Raw genomic sequence first — 18,112 nt, 5'->3', positions numbered from 1 at the left:
GAATATTAGATATCCCATTATCTTATTCCCCAGGGATCACCACAACAAGTGTTTTGGCCACCCTTGAGCAACCCCTCCTTCTGGTGCTGATGCCTCCATGGTCCCTCCTGGCAGGAAGAGCCCTGGTGGCTCAGGCCCACTGGGCAGTGCCCTTCCGTCTTCACACTAGGGGGCACCAGAGTGCCAGAACAGGAGTTAAGTTGCAGTGGCCCCTGCGGATGGAGACTTCACACACTGTCCACCCGACCCCAACCCCCCCACCCTGCTTCTGTCATGCTTGCGATGGCAGGGTCGGTAACAGTGGGCGTCTCGCTCTTTCATCCTGCTCTTCCTCTTCCCCTCAGCCTGGCTCTATGGCAGCCAGATGGCCAAATGGGCCGCTTGGAATGAAGAGTGAATAAATCCAGTGGCCAAAACCAGGTGTCCATAGTGCAGAAAGGGCCTTTCTGGAAGGAAAGGGTCTTGAATCCTCAACTGGAGATCAGCTCCCCTTTCTCAGGCTTTGTAGGACTGGATTTTTCCTTGGCTGGGAAATGAACTCTGCCACTCAGTCCCCGGCCTGCATCACTGGTGTTGGGCAGGGGCCCTCACGTGTCCCCTCTTGTGTTTTGGAAGCCTGATCGACCGAAGGGGATTTGTGGAGCCTGACACGGTGTTGCCCTCGCCCATCAGGAGCGATGAGCCAGCCTGTGGAGCCAAGCCTGACGCCAGCATGGTAGGAGGCCACCCCTGACCTGGGCTCACACTCGCCACCTGCTGGCCTGTCCACCCCTCCGCACTCACCTGCCGCCCTCCACACCTGCCGGGACCCTCCCCATTCCACCCAAGGGAAGCAGAGCTGCCAAAGACTCTCGTATTTATTTCCCACCCTGCGTGGCTTTCCCCACACTTCCATGGCTGTACCCTCTGCTCCCCAAACCCAAGTTCCCACAGCCTTGGGCCCGAGATGCCCCCCAGCTGATTAGTGGCAGGAGTGACAGGAGAGAGAGGCCAGGGACCCTGAGGCTGCAAGGGGACGTTGCCAAGTCTCTGGCTATGCCAGGGCAAGCCTCGCGTGAGTGAGGGAGCCGACTGAGTGCGATACCTCCCAGGTGGGGGCGCTGCTGGGTTCTGCTCAGCCCGGCGCCTGGGGGTGAAGCGGGACCCAGGGGCATTCCGCTCTGGACAGCAGGCTATAGAAGATGCCGCCTCTGTGGGCTGCTGTGCTGTGTGGGCTCCTTCATTCCTTCTGTGATGATCATTGTTCTTCTGTTTTTGTTCTTGTTTTCTGTATGGAGTTGGCCAATAGGATAGAACTGGGGGTACAGATAGAAAGGGCAGAGGTGGGGGCAGGTGGGCTACAGCCTGTGTCAGAGGAAGCGACACCAGCCAGCCAGGTACCCAAAACCTCAGCTCCTGCATGGTCCTGGGCCGCACGCTAGGAACTGGGGGCCTTGACCTCTTGCTGCCCGTGGCGGGTTTCTCTAAGAGATTCCAGTCTGGCCCCCCATCTCTCTCCCAAGTCGGTTCTTGGTCTGGGCGGTTGTACTCATGCTGGCAATACTTGAAATGGGTTTATTAATGCTGGGTATTTTGCACAATTTTATAGACCTCTTTTCTACGTAGCATTTTTTTAAACGGAAGAAGAAAAAAAAAAGTCAGCCACGTTGCTATCTGTGTAGTGCCAGGTTAAGGATTATCAGAAGGCAAGTTGGTTTTAATAAATTTATAAGAGAACTTCTGGCTGTGAACGTGTGAGTGTGAGTGTGTGTGTGTTCGCGTGTGCTCCTGTACGAATGTGGCTGGCTCCCACTTCCCTACATCCCCTAGGCCGCCCCTCTCCCTGCCATCCCCCTCCGGCATCAGCCAGCAGCAGCAGGAGCAGCCTGAGCCATGGCCACAGGGATCCCGTGCCTTGATCACAGGAGCCCCCTGGGTTCCTGCCACAACTCAGCCCCTTTCCTCCTGTCTTTGCTTCCTCTTCGGACATTAGGAAGCCTGGGACCTGCCCAGACAGGCTGAGGCTGGGCGTGGTGGATGGGGTAATGGCTATGGGGAGCGGCTGCCGTTCTATAAGCCACACTCCCTCCTCTGGGCTCTGAGTGTGGGACCTAGTGCCAGTGGCCAGAAGAGGGGGAGTCTCTGCCAACTGGAGGACCTCGTCCAGAGAAAAGGGAGGAAAGAGCAGGGTGGTCCAAGAGGCAAGTGAAGTTTGGCCGAAATCTGGGTCAGAAACTCAAAGAATGTCTCTTCTCTGCTGGAAATTATAGCTTCTTGTCGAAATAGATAGGAAATTGTCCCACCCCCTCCTCGGCCCTTCAGGTGGCCTGAAGGCCTTGGAAACCGAAGAGGAAGTCCTCGCGTCTTGCCCTTCCTTGCTGCAAAGGCTAATGGGTCACAGGCAGCTGAGAAAGGGCAACCCCAGAGGGTCCCCTCTGGGAGAAGCAGCTCTACCCTAGTGTCAGGACCCTGGGCCAGGCTACAGTGGGGAGGGAGCTGGCTAGAGGAGGGGGCTCCCATGTGCCTTTTATTTAAGCCAGTATTCTTTGTTCCTGCTTGTAATAAAACTTTTGTTTTTAAGAGTTGATTTGCTTTGGTTTGGTTTTTGTTTGCTCTTTCTTTGCTGAGGCTCCAACTGGCAGCCAAACTCGGTCTTTCCTGGGGAGGCAGGAGGCAGGAAGCCTAGAGATGCAGCTAACGTGCTCCTCTCCTGGCTGAGTCTGCCTGCTTGAGGTGGAGTCAGGGGGCGAGGTCCCCACAGGCATGGAAGAAGAGGCCATCCTGGCCCCTCCTTGTCCCCTCCGTTTTTCCCCTGCCTCGGGGACTTGGAGACTCCCAAGTTCTTTTTCCTTGCTGTGTTTTCACTCGGATCCCCAGGGACTGCCCAGCTAAGAAACCGTTTCTGAGACCGTAGTTTCCAGTTTGTGAGTCAGAGCCTCCCCGGCCCCCAGCCCCACCTGGGCAGCAGGGCCCAGCCAGACAACTCATAACTCCGGCCCGCCTCTCTGGTATCTCCCCCAGGAGGACACCTGTCAGGATTTTGCCATCTCCTGCACAGCCTGAGGGGAGCTAACAGGCCTCTTTGCAGAGGGTTAGCTGGTAAGAGCGTACCTCCCCCGTCAGCCAGCACTGCCCGCTCCCCTCACACACCATCTCATCCTCATCGCATGCCTCGCCAACCCCGTGGAGCCCATTCATCTGTCTGGTGTGTGGTGTGGTGCGTGTGCTGGCGGTGGTAGGGCCGCCAGGGCTTCCCCCCCAAACAGAAGGATCGGGGCCTGAGGGCGGGGCTAAGAGCCCAGCCCTGCTCTGGACTGAGGAAGTAGCTTCACGCAGAGCTGCTCTCCCACTCGAGCAGGAGGTGAAGGGTGAGGTTGGGGAGAGGGTGGCCTTCCTGCTCTGAGGTGCTGGGGCCTGTCCTGGTGGTGTCCTGGTGTGCAGGAGCCCTTAGTCACTAACACTTGTGTCCTGGCTTTCTGTCCCTGCTGAGCTCTCTCCTGCTTCGTGGCCTGCCGCCCAAGCCTCGGCCCTTCTGTGGGGAAGAGGCAGGTGCTGGGGTAGCACCTGTCCCCGCCAGCAACGCTGCAGGCCCCCTGCCCCATCCTCGCGAGCCCGCTAACCCTTTCTCTTCTCCTTCTTTGCTGTCCTGCTGGGATCTCCAGTGTGTGCGGGGGCTTAAGGACCTCCTGAGGACCGCTGCTCTCTGCCTCTCCAGGAGCGGCCCGAGGGGAGCCAGGCACCCGGCCCCTCCACCTGCCTAACCTGTGGCCCATCTGCCACCGTCTGTGCCTACAGGGTCTGCCCCCAAGCCTACCCCACACGTGTGCTCTCCAGAGCCCCCCACTCCAACAGGGGGCAAGGGCCGGCCTCTTGGCCCCCACCCCCACTCCATGCCAGCCAGAGTGTAGAAAGCCATATCGCAGCTGTCAGCACAATGATACAATACTCTGCTGAAACTTGCCCCCCTTCCACTTCGCGTCCCCTTCCCCAGATCTGTAAGGTGTCGAGACTCTTCAGGAATCTGGCCTTACAGCCTGCCCCCTTCCAGAATCAGGCATAGCTGTAGCGGGGCCGAGCAGGTTTCTTCAGGAGCCTCTGGGGTGTTGGTTGAGGACGCTGCTGAACAAGTTTGGTGACTGTTCTAAGCACAACCGGTTTGACACTGTTCCCACGGCCCCTCCATCCCCACTACCCTGAGTAGGTAAGATGCAAGGAGGACGCCTGTTCCCTTTGCCCCAGGCGCTGAGGGCCTGAGCTAGCCGGCTCGGACAGCCCCCCGTTCTTCAGAGGACCTCCAGGGAGCTGGGCTGGGCCCCGGAAATCTGCCCAGTCCACGGCTGGGGGCCGCTTGTCTGCTGTCCTGTACCTTTTTTAACCGAAATAAAGATTTCCCTCTTCTTGCCATATCCTTGGATGTCTGGTGCCACCTTTACTCTGGGGTCTGGGGGTGAGGCCTGTGATGAGTGCGCGGAAGGTCTGGCTTACCCGCACTGCCAGCTTTGTTCTAGTTGGTTAGTGCCATTCCGAGATTTAAAGATTGATTTATTTAGCAGGGGGTTGGGGGGGAGGGGCAGAGGGAGAGAATCTTCACATCAAGTCCCCACTGAGCACGGAGCCAGATGCAGGGAGGTTATATCCTAAGAGGAAACCAAGAATCAGTCACTCAACCTACTGAGCCACCTATGCGCCCCACCCCCCCTTTCTGGAGATTTAAAAGAAGAGGCACAGTGAAGCCAGAAGTGACACCAGAAGAGTAGCCAGTGTCCTCTTCAGTCTTCTCTTCTAGAACTGGTCTCAGTGCCAGAGGCCTTCAAGCCTTAGGTGACCTCAACTCTGAACAGCGCCAACCCAAGGTGGGACTGTCACCCTTGAACTGAACCTAGCCCAGGTTAACAATCTCATGGAACCTTCCCTTCCCCCAGCTGCTGCCCCATATTGAGATATGCACACCGTATGCTAAGAGCTAGAAAATAATTACGGCAGCCATTTAGCAAGCGCTAACCGAGTGCCAGGCCCATTTTTTTCACCTAAACCTATGAGGAAGGTGATGTCAGCATTTTTTTTTTACAGATGAGGGAACTGAGGCATAAGGAAGGCACAGGAGTTGTGCAGGATCTCCCAGCTGATAAAGCAGCAAATCGAGGATTTGAACCCAATCTCTGCCCTAACCTCTGACCCCTCTACACTACCCAAGGAATGAGTAGGGCTCCTTCAGGATTAGGGCCTCTCAGAGGGAGAAACCCAATTAGAAGCTGTTATTCACAGCCATCAGAGGGCTTAGAGGTGATCTATGCTGGCCTCCTTGTACTGATGGGAAAACTGAGGCTCAGAGGCAAGATGGGATCTTCCCTTCTCCCGAAAGGCCTTAAAACAGAGTTAGGATGCAGTCCCACAGCCCCACATTCCCTTCTCTTTCCACCAACTCCACTCTGTGACCTAGACTGGACTGGTCTAGATGTGGGATACTCTAAACAGAGCCTTGAGGAGAAGAAGACTCGGGATCGCTGAGTCATTTAAAAGTAATCTAATATTCCCTCCCAAAGGCAACTAGTAGAATGAACCCTTGACTGGATAACTGACGTCTTATTTACAACTAACCAGGGGGAGAAGTGTCATACCTCCCTCCAGTCACTTGTTTAATTTGATCATTCCAAGACTGGAAGAAATTTCATAGGAAGACCTTTCTGGATTCTAATCACTCCCTCCCGCTGTACTCAAGAGTCCTGTCTGTTCTCAGTGGAGCTAGATAGCAACTGGCTGCTGCCTTCTCTGTCACAAGCCTGTGACTATCGCTTGCCTCTTGAACATGCTGTGGGGATGGATGCTATATGGAGGAGAGCGGGCAGGATGAGGAAAGCCCCTTGAGCCACAGCCCCGACTCCCGTCCTGCTGACTCAGGCTGCTGACGGTGGAGCTCCGTACCCTGCCAGGGCTTGCCGTCTCCTGCCTGCCTGGGCTCCTGGACTTGGGAAATGGAGGCCTGGAGGCAAAGGGAGGTGTCTGAGACAGGAACTGAGTCAGGATCGACAGGCTAGAGCGGGCAGGAGGTAGCCTGGCTCCCAGATTCACCCCTAAGCTTCGGCAGGCGAAGGGAGGAGGAGTGAAGAGGCTTCCTTTCGCTCTTCTCTCTTCTGGCTGTGCTGAGGGCATGGAGCTTGTGGTCTCCACCACCACATCTGGCTTGAGTGACAGGAAGAGAATGCTGCCTTCCTAGAAACAGAGCACCTCCAAAATTCCTAGGCGTGCCAGGCCCTGCCTTCCAGGTTTCTGGTGCTCTGGGATCTCTAGCTTTCCCCCAGGACTTGGGAAAGCCTGAGCTGGATGACTAGTACAAAGGAAGGTCCTTGAGGGCCTCAGGCCTGTGTAGGCCAGAGGAATGTCTGCTGGAGAGGGAGGAGACAGTGCTGAGTGAGCACATCTGACCATTCATCTGTCTTCTTTCTCCTAAGGACACTCAACTGGGGAGGGTCCAGTCCTCAGGTAAGGCTTGGTTTGGGACCCTGTTGTCATTTCACAGAACCCAGCTCCATGTCAGTGCTTCGAGGGTATGTGGTTATAATAATAAGATTGGTTGGATTTTTTTCATATGATAATAACAGTTACCATTCACTCTACTACGTGCTTTTCCATCAACTTATTTAATCTTCACAACAAACCCCCTTTTACACTTAGGAAGACAGAGGCTTACAGAGGTTAGGTCACTTGGCCAAGGCAATACATCTTCTAAAAATTAAACCCAGGCAATCTTATTCCAAAGATACTAGGCTATTCTAGCTCTTATAGAAAATAATACATATCTACCGTTGAAGAAAATAGGAAAATCAAAAGGAAAAAAAAATCACTTGGAATGCCACTACCTAAAGATATGCTCTATTAAATTAGTACTTTAATGCATTTCCTTTCCATCATTTTCTGTGTGGGTGATCCCATCTGAGCAAAGCCTTGGAGATGTCAAGCCTAAAATCCCTTCTGTTTCCTTGGAAAACCTGTAGTATCTGCCTAGGCATGCTGCTACTTTTCCTTCAAAGAGGCAGATCTCCTCTTTGGTTCTGAGTTCTGGCCTAAGCCTCCCTCCAGGAGGGGAAGGTGGGCATTGAGGCTCCAACCAAGAGGAACCAGGGAGAGACAGACCTGTGAAATGGCCCTGGCACCCAAATTAAGCTGGCTGGATCCCAGTGAGGGAAGCCCCACCCTTGAGCCCCATCTGAGCTTTGGCTAGGGGTGGGGTAGATAAGGAGGAACCTACCCTCATGGGCAGGGTGCCGACACCTTCAGGTGAAACTCCTGGCTGAATGAGAACAGCATCCCAGCAAAGAGGGACAGAAGGTTGGCAAGAGAGAAGCATCCCATCTCTGAGGCCTCTGCCAGGGGTCAGAGGGAGGGCCACAGTCAAAGGGAAGGGACAGGGAAATTTCTAAGAGGCAGGCTGGGGGAGGCAGCACTCACCTGGGACTGCTACCCCATAAAACAAAATGGTACGTGTCACCACCACCTTCTTTATCTCGGTCCTCTCTCCCCAGGTGCTAGCGTCCCCCGCTGGGGATCCAAAGTGGGCTGAGCACCCAAGTGGCCTGCTTCCCAGTCTTTGACAGAGGGCAGGCTGAGTCAGGCAGGAAAGCTGGGCCCCCACCCTGTGTGAGCCCCATTGATACATGATGGCAGGCGGCTTGGAGGGGGTAGGTGACCTGGCGTGGAGAGCCAGGGGGTAGGTCCTCAAACAAGTGGCAACAGGCCACCAACTTGAAAGGGAAAATTGTGCTGTGATGGGGAAGGTGTCCAACAAACCTACTGGGTGACTAATTACAAAGGCTGGGCTGGAGCGTCAGGGCCCGCTCGTTAAACACTTCATTAAGTGGCACCCTGAGTGATGCCACCTGTGCATCCTGGGAACTCAGAGGGAACCCTGAGGGGGAGTGATGACCAGGGGATAGAATCACTTCAGGCAGACTCCGGAAGAAGCCTGAATGTCACTTCTAAATACAGCCTGGACCTCACAAGGCAGAGGTCTTGACAGGAGAAGCCAAAGGAAGGAAGTAGGATGCAGGGGGCTTAGTAGCTGTGTGACCCTGAGTAAATCTCATCCCTCAGCATTCCCATCTCTAAAGTGGGAGTAATAGTCACAGTGTGTCTCACAGAAACATGGTAGGGATTAAATTCAATCATGGATGTGAAGGTGCTTGGGAAACTGCAGCCCTACCTAAACATAATTATCTCACCTGAACCAAGGTGGGACATGTACCTGGTAGGATTAAGAATCCGTCCTCTTGGGTGCACCGATCTTCATGGGCTCTAGCTAGGCTGAAGCAGCCAGTTGGTTGAAGCCATCCTTGGCCCCTGGAAGAACACCACGAAGGAGGATCTGATTTGAGAAACTGGGGCAGCTCTGTGGGCATTCATGTAATCGAAGCCCTGAACAAGAGGGGGCAGCCTGGAGCCCGGAAAGGTGTCTGTGCAGGTGGGGCCAACGCCCTGCCGATTTCTCCCGCTGACTGCCCCTGTGACTCACCCCATAGCCCAGCCTTTTACCTTTAAGGAAGAGCCGGAAAGGGTGTGGGGAGAAAAGGAGAGGGAGGCAGGTCCTGGGCCCCAGCCCCGCCCTCTGTCCCTGCCCACCCGTCTCTGGGGCCTGGCCATCCAGCCAAAAGGCAGGCAGAGAGCAGGGGAGGCTCAGAATCCGGCGTTGGTTTCAAGGCAGCCAGTTAGCCCGCCACCTGTCTGTCTGTCGCCAGAGCCATGGAGAGAGCCAGTCTGATCCAGAAGGCCAAGCTGGCAGAGCAGGCTGAACGCTATGAGGACATGGCAGCCTTCATGAAGAGTGCCGTGGAAAAGGGCGAGGAGCTATCCTGCGAAGAGCGAAACCTGCTGTCAGTGGCCTACAAGAATGTGGTGGGTGGCCAGAGGGCTGCCTGGAGGGTCCTGTCCAGTATCGAGCAGAAAGGCAACGAAGAGGGCTCGGAAGAGAAGGGCCCCGAGGTGCGAGAGTACCGGGAGAAGGTGGAGACTGAGCTCCGGGGCGTGTGTGACACGGTGCTGGGCCTGCTGGACACCCACCTCATCAAGGAGGCAGGTGATGCTGAAAGTCGGGTGTTCTACCTGAAAATGAAGGGCGACTACTACCGCTACCTGGCTGAGGTGGCCACCGGTGATGACAAGAAGCGCATCATTGACTCAGCCCGGTCGGCCTACCAGGAGGCCATGGACATCAGCAAGAAGGAGATGCCGCCCACCAACCCCATCCGCCTGGGCCTGGCCCTGAACTTTTCAGTCTTCCACTATGAGATCGCCAACAGCCCCGAGGAGGCCATCTCACTGGCCAAGACCACCTTCGACGAGGCCATGGCCGACCTGCACACCCTCAGCGAGGACTCCTACAAAGACAGCACCCTCATCATGCAGCTGCTGAGAGACAACCTGACGCTGTGGACCGCCGACAACGCCGGGGAAGAGGCAGGCGAGGCTCCCGAGGAACCCCAGAGCTGAGCCAAGCCCGCCCCCTCCCTGCCGAGCCCTGCCCTCCCCAGCACCTCCACCGTGGCAGAGAGGACTAGTAGGGGTGGGAGGGCCGACCCCTCTCCCCGAACGCTCTGCACCCTGCTCACAAGAGCTCCAAGGAGAGGGACCAGCAGAGCTAAGGCCAGCTGGAGCCAGGGCGTCCGGCTCTGCCTGCCGCTGTGGGAGCTCCTCGCCAGGGGTCAGCCCACCCACCTCTGCTCTCTGCACCCCTCCTCCAAACCCCACCGCCAACAGGGCCACCTCTAACCCCTCCTGACTCTTTCCCACCCCGTTTGCCTCTGAAACTTAGGAATTGAGGAGTGTCCCACCCTTGCGGCTGAGAGCTGGACTGTGTGGCGGATGAGTGTGTGAAAGACTGAGAGAGAGTGAGAGCGAGTGAGTGTACGACCCAGAATGACAGGGAAAGCGTGTCTGCTGGGTGTGACCCTGTTTTCTCTCAATAAAGTTCCCCTGTGACACTCCTTCTGTCTCTTCCAGTTATTGGTGGAGGGGTGGGACAGGGACTGGCTTATGATTTTCAGAGACCTTGACTTTTGCTTCTGATTTAGGGCCCTGACCTCTCATGGGGCTGGCTCAGTGACCCACAGGCAAGACTTTGGAGCCAGTGACTCCAGGTGAGAGGCTGGGGGGTGGGGTTCCAGCCCTCCCAGGGGGGTCCCCCACAAACTGGTCTGGACCCCGGAGGGTCAGGAGAGCGCAAAGGCGGCTCTGACGCTGCTCGGAAGGGGCCCAGGGCAGGAGGCCGAAGATCTGAGGAGACAGGAAAGCAGGGAGTGTCAGGTCCATGCTACAGGGATAGGCTGTAGCGAGCGGCAGGGAGCATCCCAGATCGGAAAACGAGGAAGAGTCCCACAAGCGCTCCAATCCGAGAGAAGGGAAGCACAATCTGGACAGCGGCATGACGCCGCCATTAAAAGCCCATATCTGAGAGGGGCATGCCCCCGCCCCAGCGCTCGGACGCGGGGACAAGATGAGAGGGGGAGGCGAGGAGGAGCCGCGAGTTGGGTGGGAAGGGCCGCGGGGAGCGGAGGCCACCCAAGCCTACCCAGCTCGCCGCCTCCGCCCCCGGCCGCCAGCTACGACACGCCGGGACCCTCTGCAGCCTGGCTCGCTCCCGCCTTCACGGCCTGGGGCTGGAGGCGGGCCCGAGGCCTATATCGCCCAATCTCGGGAGAGAGCTGCTCAGGGACCCGCCCCCGGAACCCGACGAGCCAATGGGGGAGAGCGCGGCGGAACGCGCGGGGTGTGTCTTCCCTCCGACCGCCCGGCCCAGCTGGCGTCTCGATGCTCAGCCGGAGTGAGGGGTTCCCTGTGCAGTACGCCAAGCCCCAGGGGCAGCGCTTTCCCGGTTTCACTCAGACAAGTTGCCACCCGTTCAGCCCGAGAGCTCCGCATCCACGGAGCAGCGGGACCGGGCGGGGCCGTGCGGCAAAAGGAGTCCCCGCCCTTTGAGTCATCTGCTCTGCTGGCGTTGCCCGGCCTGGGCAGGCGGGCAGGGTTGGCCGCCCGGCCACCAGTGCGTCCCCACTACCTTCCAGGATCCAGGCAGCCCTGAATCGATGAGCTTGGACTGTGTCCCCGACTGGCTCTGCGACCTTGGAAAAGCCATTAGAACCTTCCCTGGGTCTCAGGTTCCCCCTCAGTATCAAAGGGTTTGGGCGAAAGTCTTGACAAAAACGGGGGTGTCAAAACTGCCTTGGGTTTGAATCCCAGCCCCCCTTGGTCAAGACTCTGCTTTTCGTTTGTGCCTTCTTTTGTAAAGTGGGGATTGAAAAACTGTACCTAAAGAATTGCTATGGGGCGCCTAGGTGACTCAATGGGTTAAGCCTCGCTTTCGGCTCAGGTCACTATCTCAGGGTCGTGGGATCGAGCCCCGCATCGGGCTCTCTGCTCGTCGGGGAGCCTGCTTCCCCCTCTCTGCCTGCCTCTCTGCCTACTTGTGATATCTCTGTCAAGTAAATAAATAAAATATAAAAAGAAAAAAAAATAAAGAGTTGCTATGAAGTTTGAGAAAATAAATGTGCCTAAAGTAGTCGACAGGGCATGTTTAATACATGTTAGCTATTATTAAACCTTCCAGCATCAGTAGTCTAGGGTTGATCCGTTTCCGTACCAATTGTCAGGCCTGGTCCAGAGGAGTAGCTTTATTGTTATTTTTTAAATTCAAGTTGTTTTTTTTTTAATTTTATTTATTTATATGACAGAGAGAGAGAGATCACAAGTAGGCGGAAAGAGTGAGGAGGAAAGCAGGCTCTCTGTGGAGCAGAGAGCCCAGTGCAGGGCTCGATTCCAGGACCTGAGCGGAAGGCAGAGGCTTTAACCCACTGAGCCACCCAGACACCACCAGGAGTAGCTTTATTGCCAAAGCTGTCCTGCATGCTCACTGGGCCACCAGAGGATACTGTCCTGATATCAAGTAGTCACTCCTCTACCTGGTAAGATAGAGGGAACTCAGTTCAGCCTCCTCAGGTTCCCCAGAGTCCAAGTTTGGTCACACCCATGGGACTGGAAATTGAAGGACTCTTATCAGAGCTACTTCTACAAGGGAAGCTGGCAGGACCACTCTGCTGCCTTCCGAGTTCCGGGTTTTCTCTTCTCCTTTCCTGGAAGGGTGTTGGTTTTCAAGGCAAGCAGGCAGAGACTCTGGATTAGGGCAAGTGACTCTCCCTCGGATCTGGAAGTGACCCATTTTCTCTTACCAGACAGGTCTGGTGACTTTCTCTTAATGGGTAGGTCCCGGGAAGAGATCTTCTTTCTTTTCTCTCACTCTCTGACTTGTGTCTATCCTACACCACTCATGGTTGCCCTATATGGGGAAAGAAATGAGCTACCCCTAAGGTAATGTGTTGGCGTTGAGAGATTCCAGAAGCAGATGCTGTGGATTGGAATATCACCAAATCAGATGGCTAGGTGTGAGCCAGCTTAGGCACCAGCTTCTGACCATGAAAGTCCCAGACCTTTCTGTTTATGACATAATCTCTCTAAAGCTTTCTTACCAACACGGAATCTCAATGAGCATCTCTTGCCATCTCATCCTGACCTAAATTTGACATTTACATTTTTTCAGTCCTACTGTTAGTGGGTACGGAATTTCTTTTGGAGTGATGCAATGATCCAGAGTCAAATAGTGTTGATACTGGCGCCTGGCTAGCTAGCTCAGTCTGAAGAACGTACAACTCTTGATCTCGGAGTTGTGAGTTCAAGTCCCACATGGTGTGTAGAGATTACTTAAATAAATAATAAATAAAAACTTAAAAAAAATCACCAAAGTGTTGGTATTTACACAACTTTGTGAATATACTAAAAACTACTAAACTGTACTCTTGAGGGGGATTAATTTTTTTAACATGATTTAGTTAATATATCCTGTATTATTAGTTTCAGGGGTAGAATTTAGTGATTCATCAGTTGCATGTAACACCCAGTGCTGCTTACATCAAGTGTCCTCCTTCCTGCCCATCATCCCAATGCCCCAACCTCCCCAGCCACCTCCCCTCCAACAAATGTTAGTTGGCTTCCTGTAGTTGAGTCTGCTATGGTTTGCTTCGCTCTCTGTTTTTATATTATTTTATTTTTTCCTTCCCTTCCCTTATGTTCATCTGTTTTGTTTCTTAAATTTTACATATGAGTGAAATCATACGGTATTTGTCTTTTGAGAGGGATGATTTTTATGGCATGTGCATTTTATCTGAGTTTAAGTGTTTTCTCCTGGAGTTTTCCAAATTCCAAAGCCAAATTCTAAATTTCCAAAGCCCAGCTTCAGGTCAGAACATGACTAGTTGCCTCCCCTCTCCCTTTAACATGTACACAAAGCTTTTGGATATGCTATCCTACCAACTCCTTTCCTTTATAGAGGGACATTTATTCAGTTATGATTTCATATCTACTTGACTTCACCTCTGGGTTTGCAGCTATGTGCTGGGTCTATTTCTTAACTCTTCAGACAGCTTCCTAAAAATGGTAACTTTGTCTCATTATTTTTATGTTCTTCCTCCAGTGCCTTCAGCAAGGTTTTTGTACAGGACTATGCTCAGAACTTAGTTTTATTTATTTGTATTTATTTTTTAAAATGTTGTTTTATAAATAATCTCTATACCCAGTGTGGGGCTAGAACTTAAAATCCTGAAATCAAGAGTCACATGCTCCATGGACTGAGCCAGCCAGGCGCCCCTCGGAACTTAGTTTTAAACCATCCTCCCAAATGCCTGGAAACCCAGTGGAGTGCCAGGTCCTCTATTGTGGAAATGGAAATACAGCTGGTTCTGGGATGAGGCAGGACTGTCTAGACAGAGATTCGAGCTCACAAAGATTCAGTAACCCCAGCCCTATCCTTCCTGTCCTGCCAGAGTACCTGACCCACCAGGAAATGGGGCTAAGGGCTTGAAAAGATCTTCCTTTCCCAAGAAGTTGAGGGATATAGGAAAAATCTACAACCTATAATTTTCTAAAGAAGGTATCTACTCTTCTCACATATGTAGTTACTTCAGAGAGCAAAATGCAAATTGGCTGTCTAGAACCCCAGGAGTAGAAGATAAAGGGCAAGGCTTTGAACTAACCAGGACCCTAGGGAGGTCAAGTCACTGGGGTCAGGCAGACCACAGTGGCTCCTTCCAGAAAAGCAAGACACTCCTACACACACATGTCCAGTGTCCAAATGTCCAGCACCTTTTTGAGAAAACCTAATTTTGGATGCTTGCACCGAGACTGCCCATCTGACCAACAGGCCCCACTTCTTCCTAGAGAGTACAGTAATAACAACGGCTGGAGCGCCGGCCGTGGGCCAGCCACTGTCGGACCTCGCCCGCACAGAAATACATAGCATCTTTGTTTTGCCTCTGAAGAGACTGAGGCTCAGAGCGGCTAAATAACCCGATAACTAAGGTTATAAAATTACTTACATGTCTGGGGAGTGGAAAAGGGTCTAAATCCAAGGCCCATGATTCTTAAACTACAACAGCTGTTTCCAAATTGTGTTCAGAGGGTTCCCCATAAACTGCCACAGGGCAGGAGGCCAGCAGTCTGGGTTTCCCCTGTTCCCACACACATTGGCTAAAATCGTCACACATATGTCTGTTTTGTATACTGGAGTTTCATGAGTTAAAAATAAGTTTCAAAAGAACCACATGATGTTATGCTGCCCTGCTTGTGTCTTGGACTTTCTAAGAATCAAAACAGACTTTTTCATCGAACCGCCACCCCAGGGCCCGGCAGAAAGGAATTGTCTCCAATGGGGAAAGACCGTGTAGGGGGCCAATTTCCTGGCACGTTCACCAAGTTAAACGTTCCTTCCCCTGGTTACATGCTTTGTTCCTTTCCAGTTTTTCCGCCCTGTTCAGAGGGCTCCCCCAGCCCACTGTCCCTGCTGTGGGAGGGGTGAGGGGAGGGAGGCCGGTTTCTGCAGGGTAGGTGCGCTCCTCTCAGAACAGTCCCCGCCCCACCTACCCAGTGAGTCAGGAGCCAGGAATGTCTGTGGGGGCAGCAGACAGGTATGTCACCCTGGGGGTGTCAGAGGCTGATTCATCTCTCATCTCCACCCAATCTTCTCCTTAGTGCTCTCTGGGAAATTTAACTCATTATCTGTCTAGAGATAAAAGAGGAAATTCCAGACTCGGAAAAGCATGGAGTCTTCAATCTGTGGCTAGGTATAATACCGCGTACATCAGATTATGGCGTTCAAGGAGTATTTGTTATAAGAGAAGAAGGAAGACACATCCCCTGGCTTTCTTTCCTCAAGTAAAGTTAACCTGAAATATCCTTGTCTGACTGTAGAGGGGCCTGATCTTTAGCTCAGAATAGGCTACGTAACCACGGGTATGACTGAAGAGTTGGGAGAGGGGCTCCTGGGTGGCTCAGTCAATTAAGTGTCTGCCTTGGGCTCAGGTCATGATCTCAGGGTCCCTGCTCAGTGGGGAGTCTGCTTCTCCCTCTCCCTCTGTGTCCTCCCCAAGTAAATAAATAAAATATTTTTAAAAATTTTTAAATCTTTTTTTTTTTTTTTAAGATTTTATTTATTTGACAGAGAGATCACAAGTAGGCAGAGAGGCAGGTGGGATGGGGGCGGCGGGGAAGAAGCAGGCTCTCTGCTGAGCAGAGAGCCCGACAGACGTGGGGCTTGATCCCAGGACCCTGGGATCATGATCTGAGCCGAAGGCAGAGGCTTAACCCACTGAGCCACCCAGGCGCCCCAATAAACAAAATCTTAAAAGGAAAAAAAAAATAACGTTGGGAGAGATCTTACCCTTGTTCCAGTATTCCTTAACCTCTGTTTCGATCATTCCACAAGGACTGTGAAGGCTTCAGGATTAATGTAAGGGAAGAGGTGGTAATCCAGTGTGATGGGGAGCACAAGGGAACATTTCTTTTTTCCTTTTTTTTTTTTTTTTAATTAACATATAATGTATTATTAGTCCCAGGGATACAGGTCTATGAATTGCCAGGTTTACACAAGTAGAAGTAAAACTTCACAGCACTCACCATAGCACATACCCTCCCCAAACGAGGGAACATTTCTTGATGTTGTATTTGCACAGCAAGCAGATAGCACCCCCCACACTCATACACACACACACACATGCACACATCCTCCAATGTCCGAATGTCTGGTGTGTTTGGAGGAAAACTTGATTTCCGATTCTTGAAGCAAGATAGCTGCAGATTTATTTAGGATGGCTTTGTAGGGGCCTCTCATTTTGCACAACTACTTCAAGGTCTTGGATGGAAAAAAAAAAATGAAGCTTTGCTATGTATTCTGGTCCAGAGGGTCTTCCCAGTACTCATATTTTCTCACCTCATTTGGGCTCCAAATCCCCAGCCCGTCCCCTCATAGCTCCTCAGTCTTAGGCCACCTGGATCTCTGGGGCCATCTGAAATTGGATACTTGGCTGGAAACGAAGGACACAGTGGCCTGGAAATGAGGTGTATGCTTTCCCCTGCCCTCAGCAGGCCTGATGCCATCGAAGTATGAGCTAATCCAGACTCTTCTTTCTAAAGGCTAGGTGAGCACTCAACAGCCAGGGAGGAGAGAGGGAAAAAGTGAAGGAAAAGGAGTAGGGGGCTACTACTCCGCCTGCTAGAGAATTTCTTTTTAGGATTCTGGGGTGGCTGGGCCTCCCTATTGCTTTCAAAAATTTCAAAAACAAGGTGGATCTTAGTAGTGGTAGGATGGGTCTGCCATCACTTCCCTCCCCTTCTCGGTAGCCCTGGGAAAGGCGAGAGAATCTCTGAGGTAGACCTTCCCACAGACTCTAATGCGATCAGGCTTCCTTTCTCAGCCAACTGTGGGTAAGCATTTTACTAATTCAGAAACAGCTGAGAGCAGACTGGCTGTGCTTCAGCACTGTGGGTTTTAGGGCATCACTCTCACTCCTAAGCCTCTTTGTCTGCGCTGGAAACCTGTCCAATTAGCTGTGACCTCTGATAAGTTCCAAATAGTATCTTCCAATTTTTTTTTGAGGGGGGGTCCCCCACTTTTTTTTTTTAAGATTTTATTTATCTATTTGACAGACAGAGATCACAAGGAGGCAGAGAGGCAGGCAGAGAGAGAGGAGGAAGCAGGCTCCCTGCTGAGCAGACAGCCTGATGTGGGGCTCAATCCCAGGACCCTGAGATCATGACCTGAGCCGAAGACAGAGGTTTTAACCCACTGAGCCACCCACGCGCCCCTCCCCCACTTCTTTAAATAACTTTTTATAAACAATTTCAAAGTAAACCTTTAACCACTCATATAAATGGAAATGCACATATCCTAATACCGGTAGTTAGCAGAGATGACCAAGAAGGTTCCTTCTAAGGCACTCAGAGATGGTTTCCTCCCTCCAGAGGTTGGTCATGATTGCCAAGTGAGGTCTGGAAGTGAGAAGAGCACTTTCAGACAATGCCGGGGAGATGCACAGTGCTGCTTTTCTGGAAGGCATTTTGGCATTATGAATCTGGAACCTGGGAAACATCAGCTGTTTCATTTCTAGGATGTAATCATAAGCTAAAAATCAGAGACTCAAAGATTTGAGCACAAAGATGTAATCACAGCACTATTAACAAGAGCAAAAAAATGGTAATAATTTCGGTTAACCATGGGAGTCTGGACGGTGAACGTCACTGCCTTACCATGAAATATTATCTTATAAACATTTAAAGGGTCTTTACGTTTTTTATTTTTTAAAATATTTTATTTATTTATTTGACAGAAATCACAAGTAGGCAGAGAGGCAGGCTCCCTGCTGAGCAGAGAGCCTGATGCTGGGCTCAATCCCAGGACCCTGGGATGACCCTGGGATCATGACCTGAGCCGAAGGCAGAGGCTTTAACCCACTGAGCCACCCAGGCGCCCTGTCTTTATGTTTTCAATTGCACAAAATAGGGTTAACTAAAAAAAGCAGATTACAAAGCAAGTGGAGCATATTCCCGTCACACAAATGCTATAGCTATCCCTTTGCACATACAGAAAAGTAAGACCAAAAGAAAAATACAAAATATATTGAACATTTGAGTAGAAAATTTATTATAGATTACAAGTATTTTTGATTATTCATATGTTATGGGATAATGGGTGACTTTTTTTTCATTTTCCAAGTTTTTTACTTTTCTATCAGGGAAGAAAAAAAAGAAATCTCAAGAATGGTTG

The 18,112-nt window shown here is 52.2% G+C and overlaps 2 protein-coding genes and 1 long non-coding RNA gene across 12 annotated transcripts in view; 2 read left to right on the top strand and 1 right to left on the bottom strand.

Moving 5' to 3' along the window:
- The window catches only part of ZDHHC18 (zinc finger DHHC-type palmitoyltransferase 18), a 29,361-nt gene extending 22,777 nt beyond the window's left edge, over window positions 1–6,584 (top strand). For 2 of the 10 annotated variants that reach the window (XM_032361442.1, XM_032361450.1), the window contains exons 8-9: window positions 616–715; window positions 3,695–4,385. In XM_032361442.1, the coding sequence (XP_032217333.1) occupies window positions 616–715; window positions 3,695–4,039 (445 nt within the window). In that variant the 3' untranslated portion in view covers window positions 4,040–4,385. Of the gene's footprint in view, window positions 1–615; window positions 2,567–3,000; window positions 3,079–3,641; window positions 4,386–6,428 lie in introns of those variants that run through there. The other 8 variants (XM_032361446.1, XM_032361445.1, XM_032361447.1 and 5 more) reach the window with 8 other exon arrangements.
- Window positions 4,576–14,519, bottom strand: LOC116600942. Its single transcript, XR_004289864.1, has 3 exons — window positions 14,391–14,519; window positions 8,219–8,313; window positions 4,576–4,616 (listed from the first exon to the last, which is right to left on the bottom strand). It is a non-coding gene; the product is annotated as an uncharacterized LOC116600942 (long non-coding RNA).
- SFN (stratifin) lies at window positions 8,585–9,953 on the top strand. Its single transcript, XM_032361453.1, has one exon. It carries the CDS (start codon window positions 8,713–8,715, stop codon window positions 9,457–9,459), a length of 747 nt encoding a protein of 248 aa, XP_032217344.1. The 5' UTR covers window positions 8,585–8,712; the 3' UTR covers window positions 9,460–9,953.
- Window positions 14,520–18,112: the final 3,593 nt, after the last annotated feature.

The sequence above is a fragment of the Mustela erminea genome, chromosome 10, assembly GCF_009829155.1.
Source record: "Mustela erminea isolate mMusErm1 chromosome 10, mMusErm1.Pri, whole genome shotgun sequence".
Classification (NCBI taxonomy): Eukaryota; Metazoa; Chordata; class Mammalia; order Carnivora; family Mustelidae; genus Mustela; species Mustela erminea.
Note: the sequence above shows the minus strand (reverse complement) of the source record. Positions and strands in the feature narration are given on the sequence as shown.

Excerpts from the sequence above, each read along its gene's own strand:
- SFN (XM_032361453.1), top strand. The coding sequence starts at position 8,713 with ATGGAGAGAGCCAGTCTGATCCAGAAGGCCAAGCTGGCAGAGCAGGCT.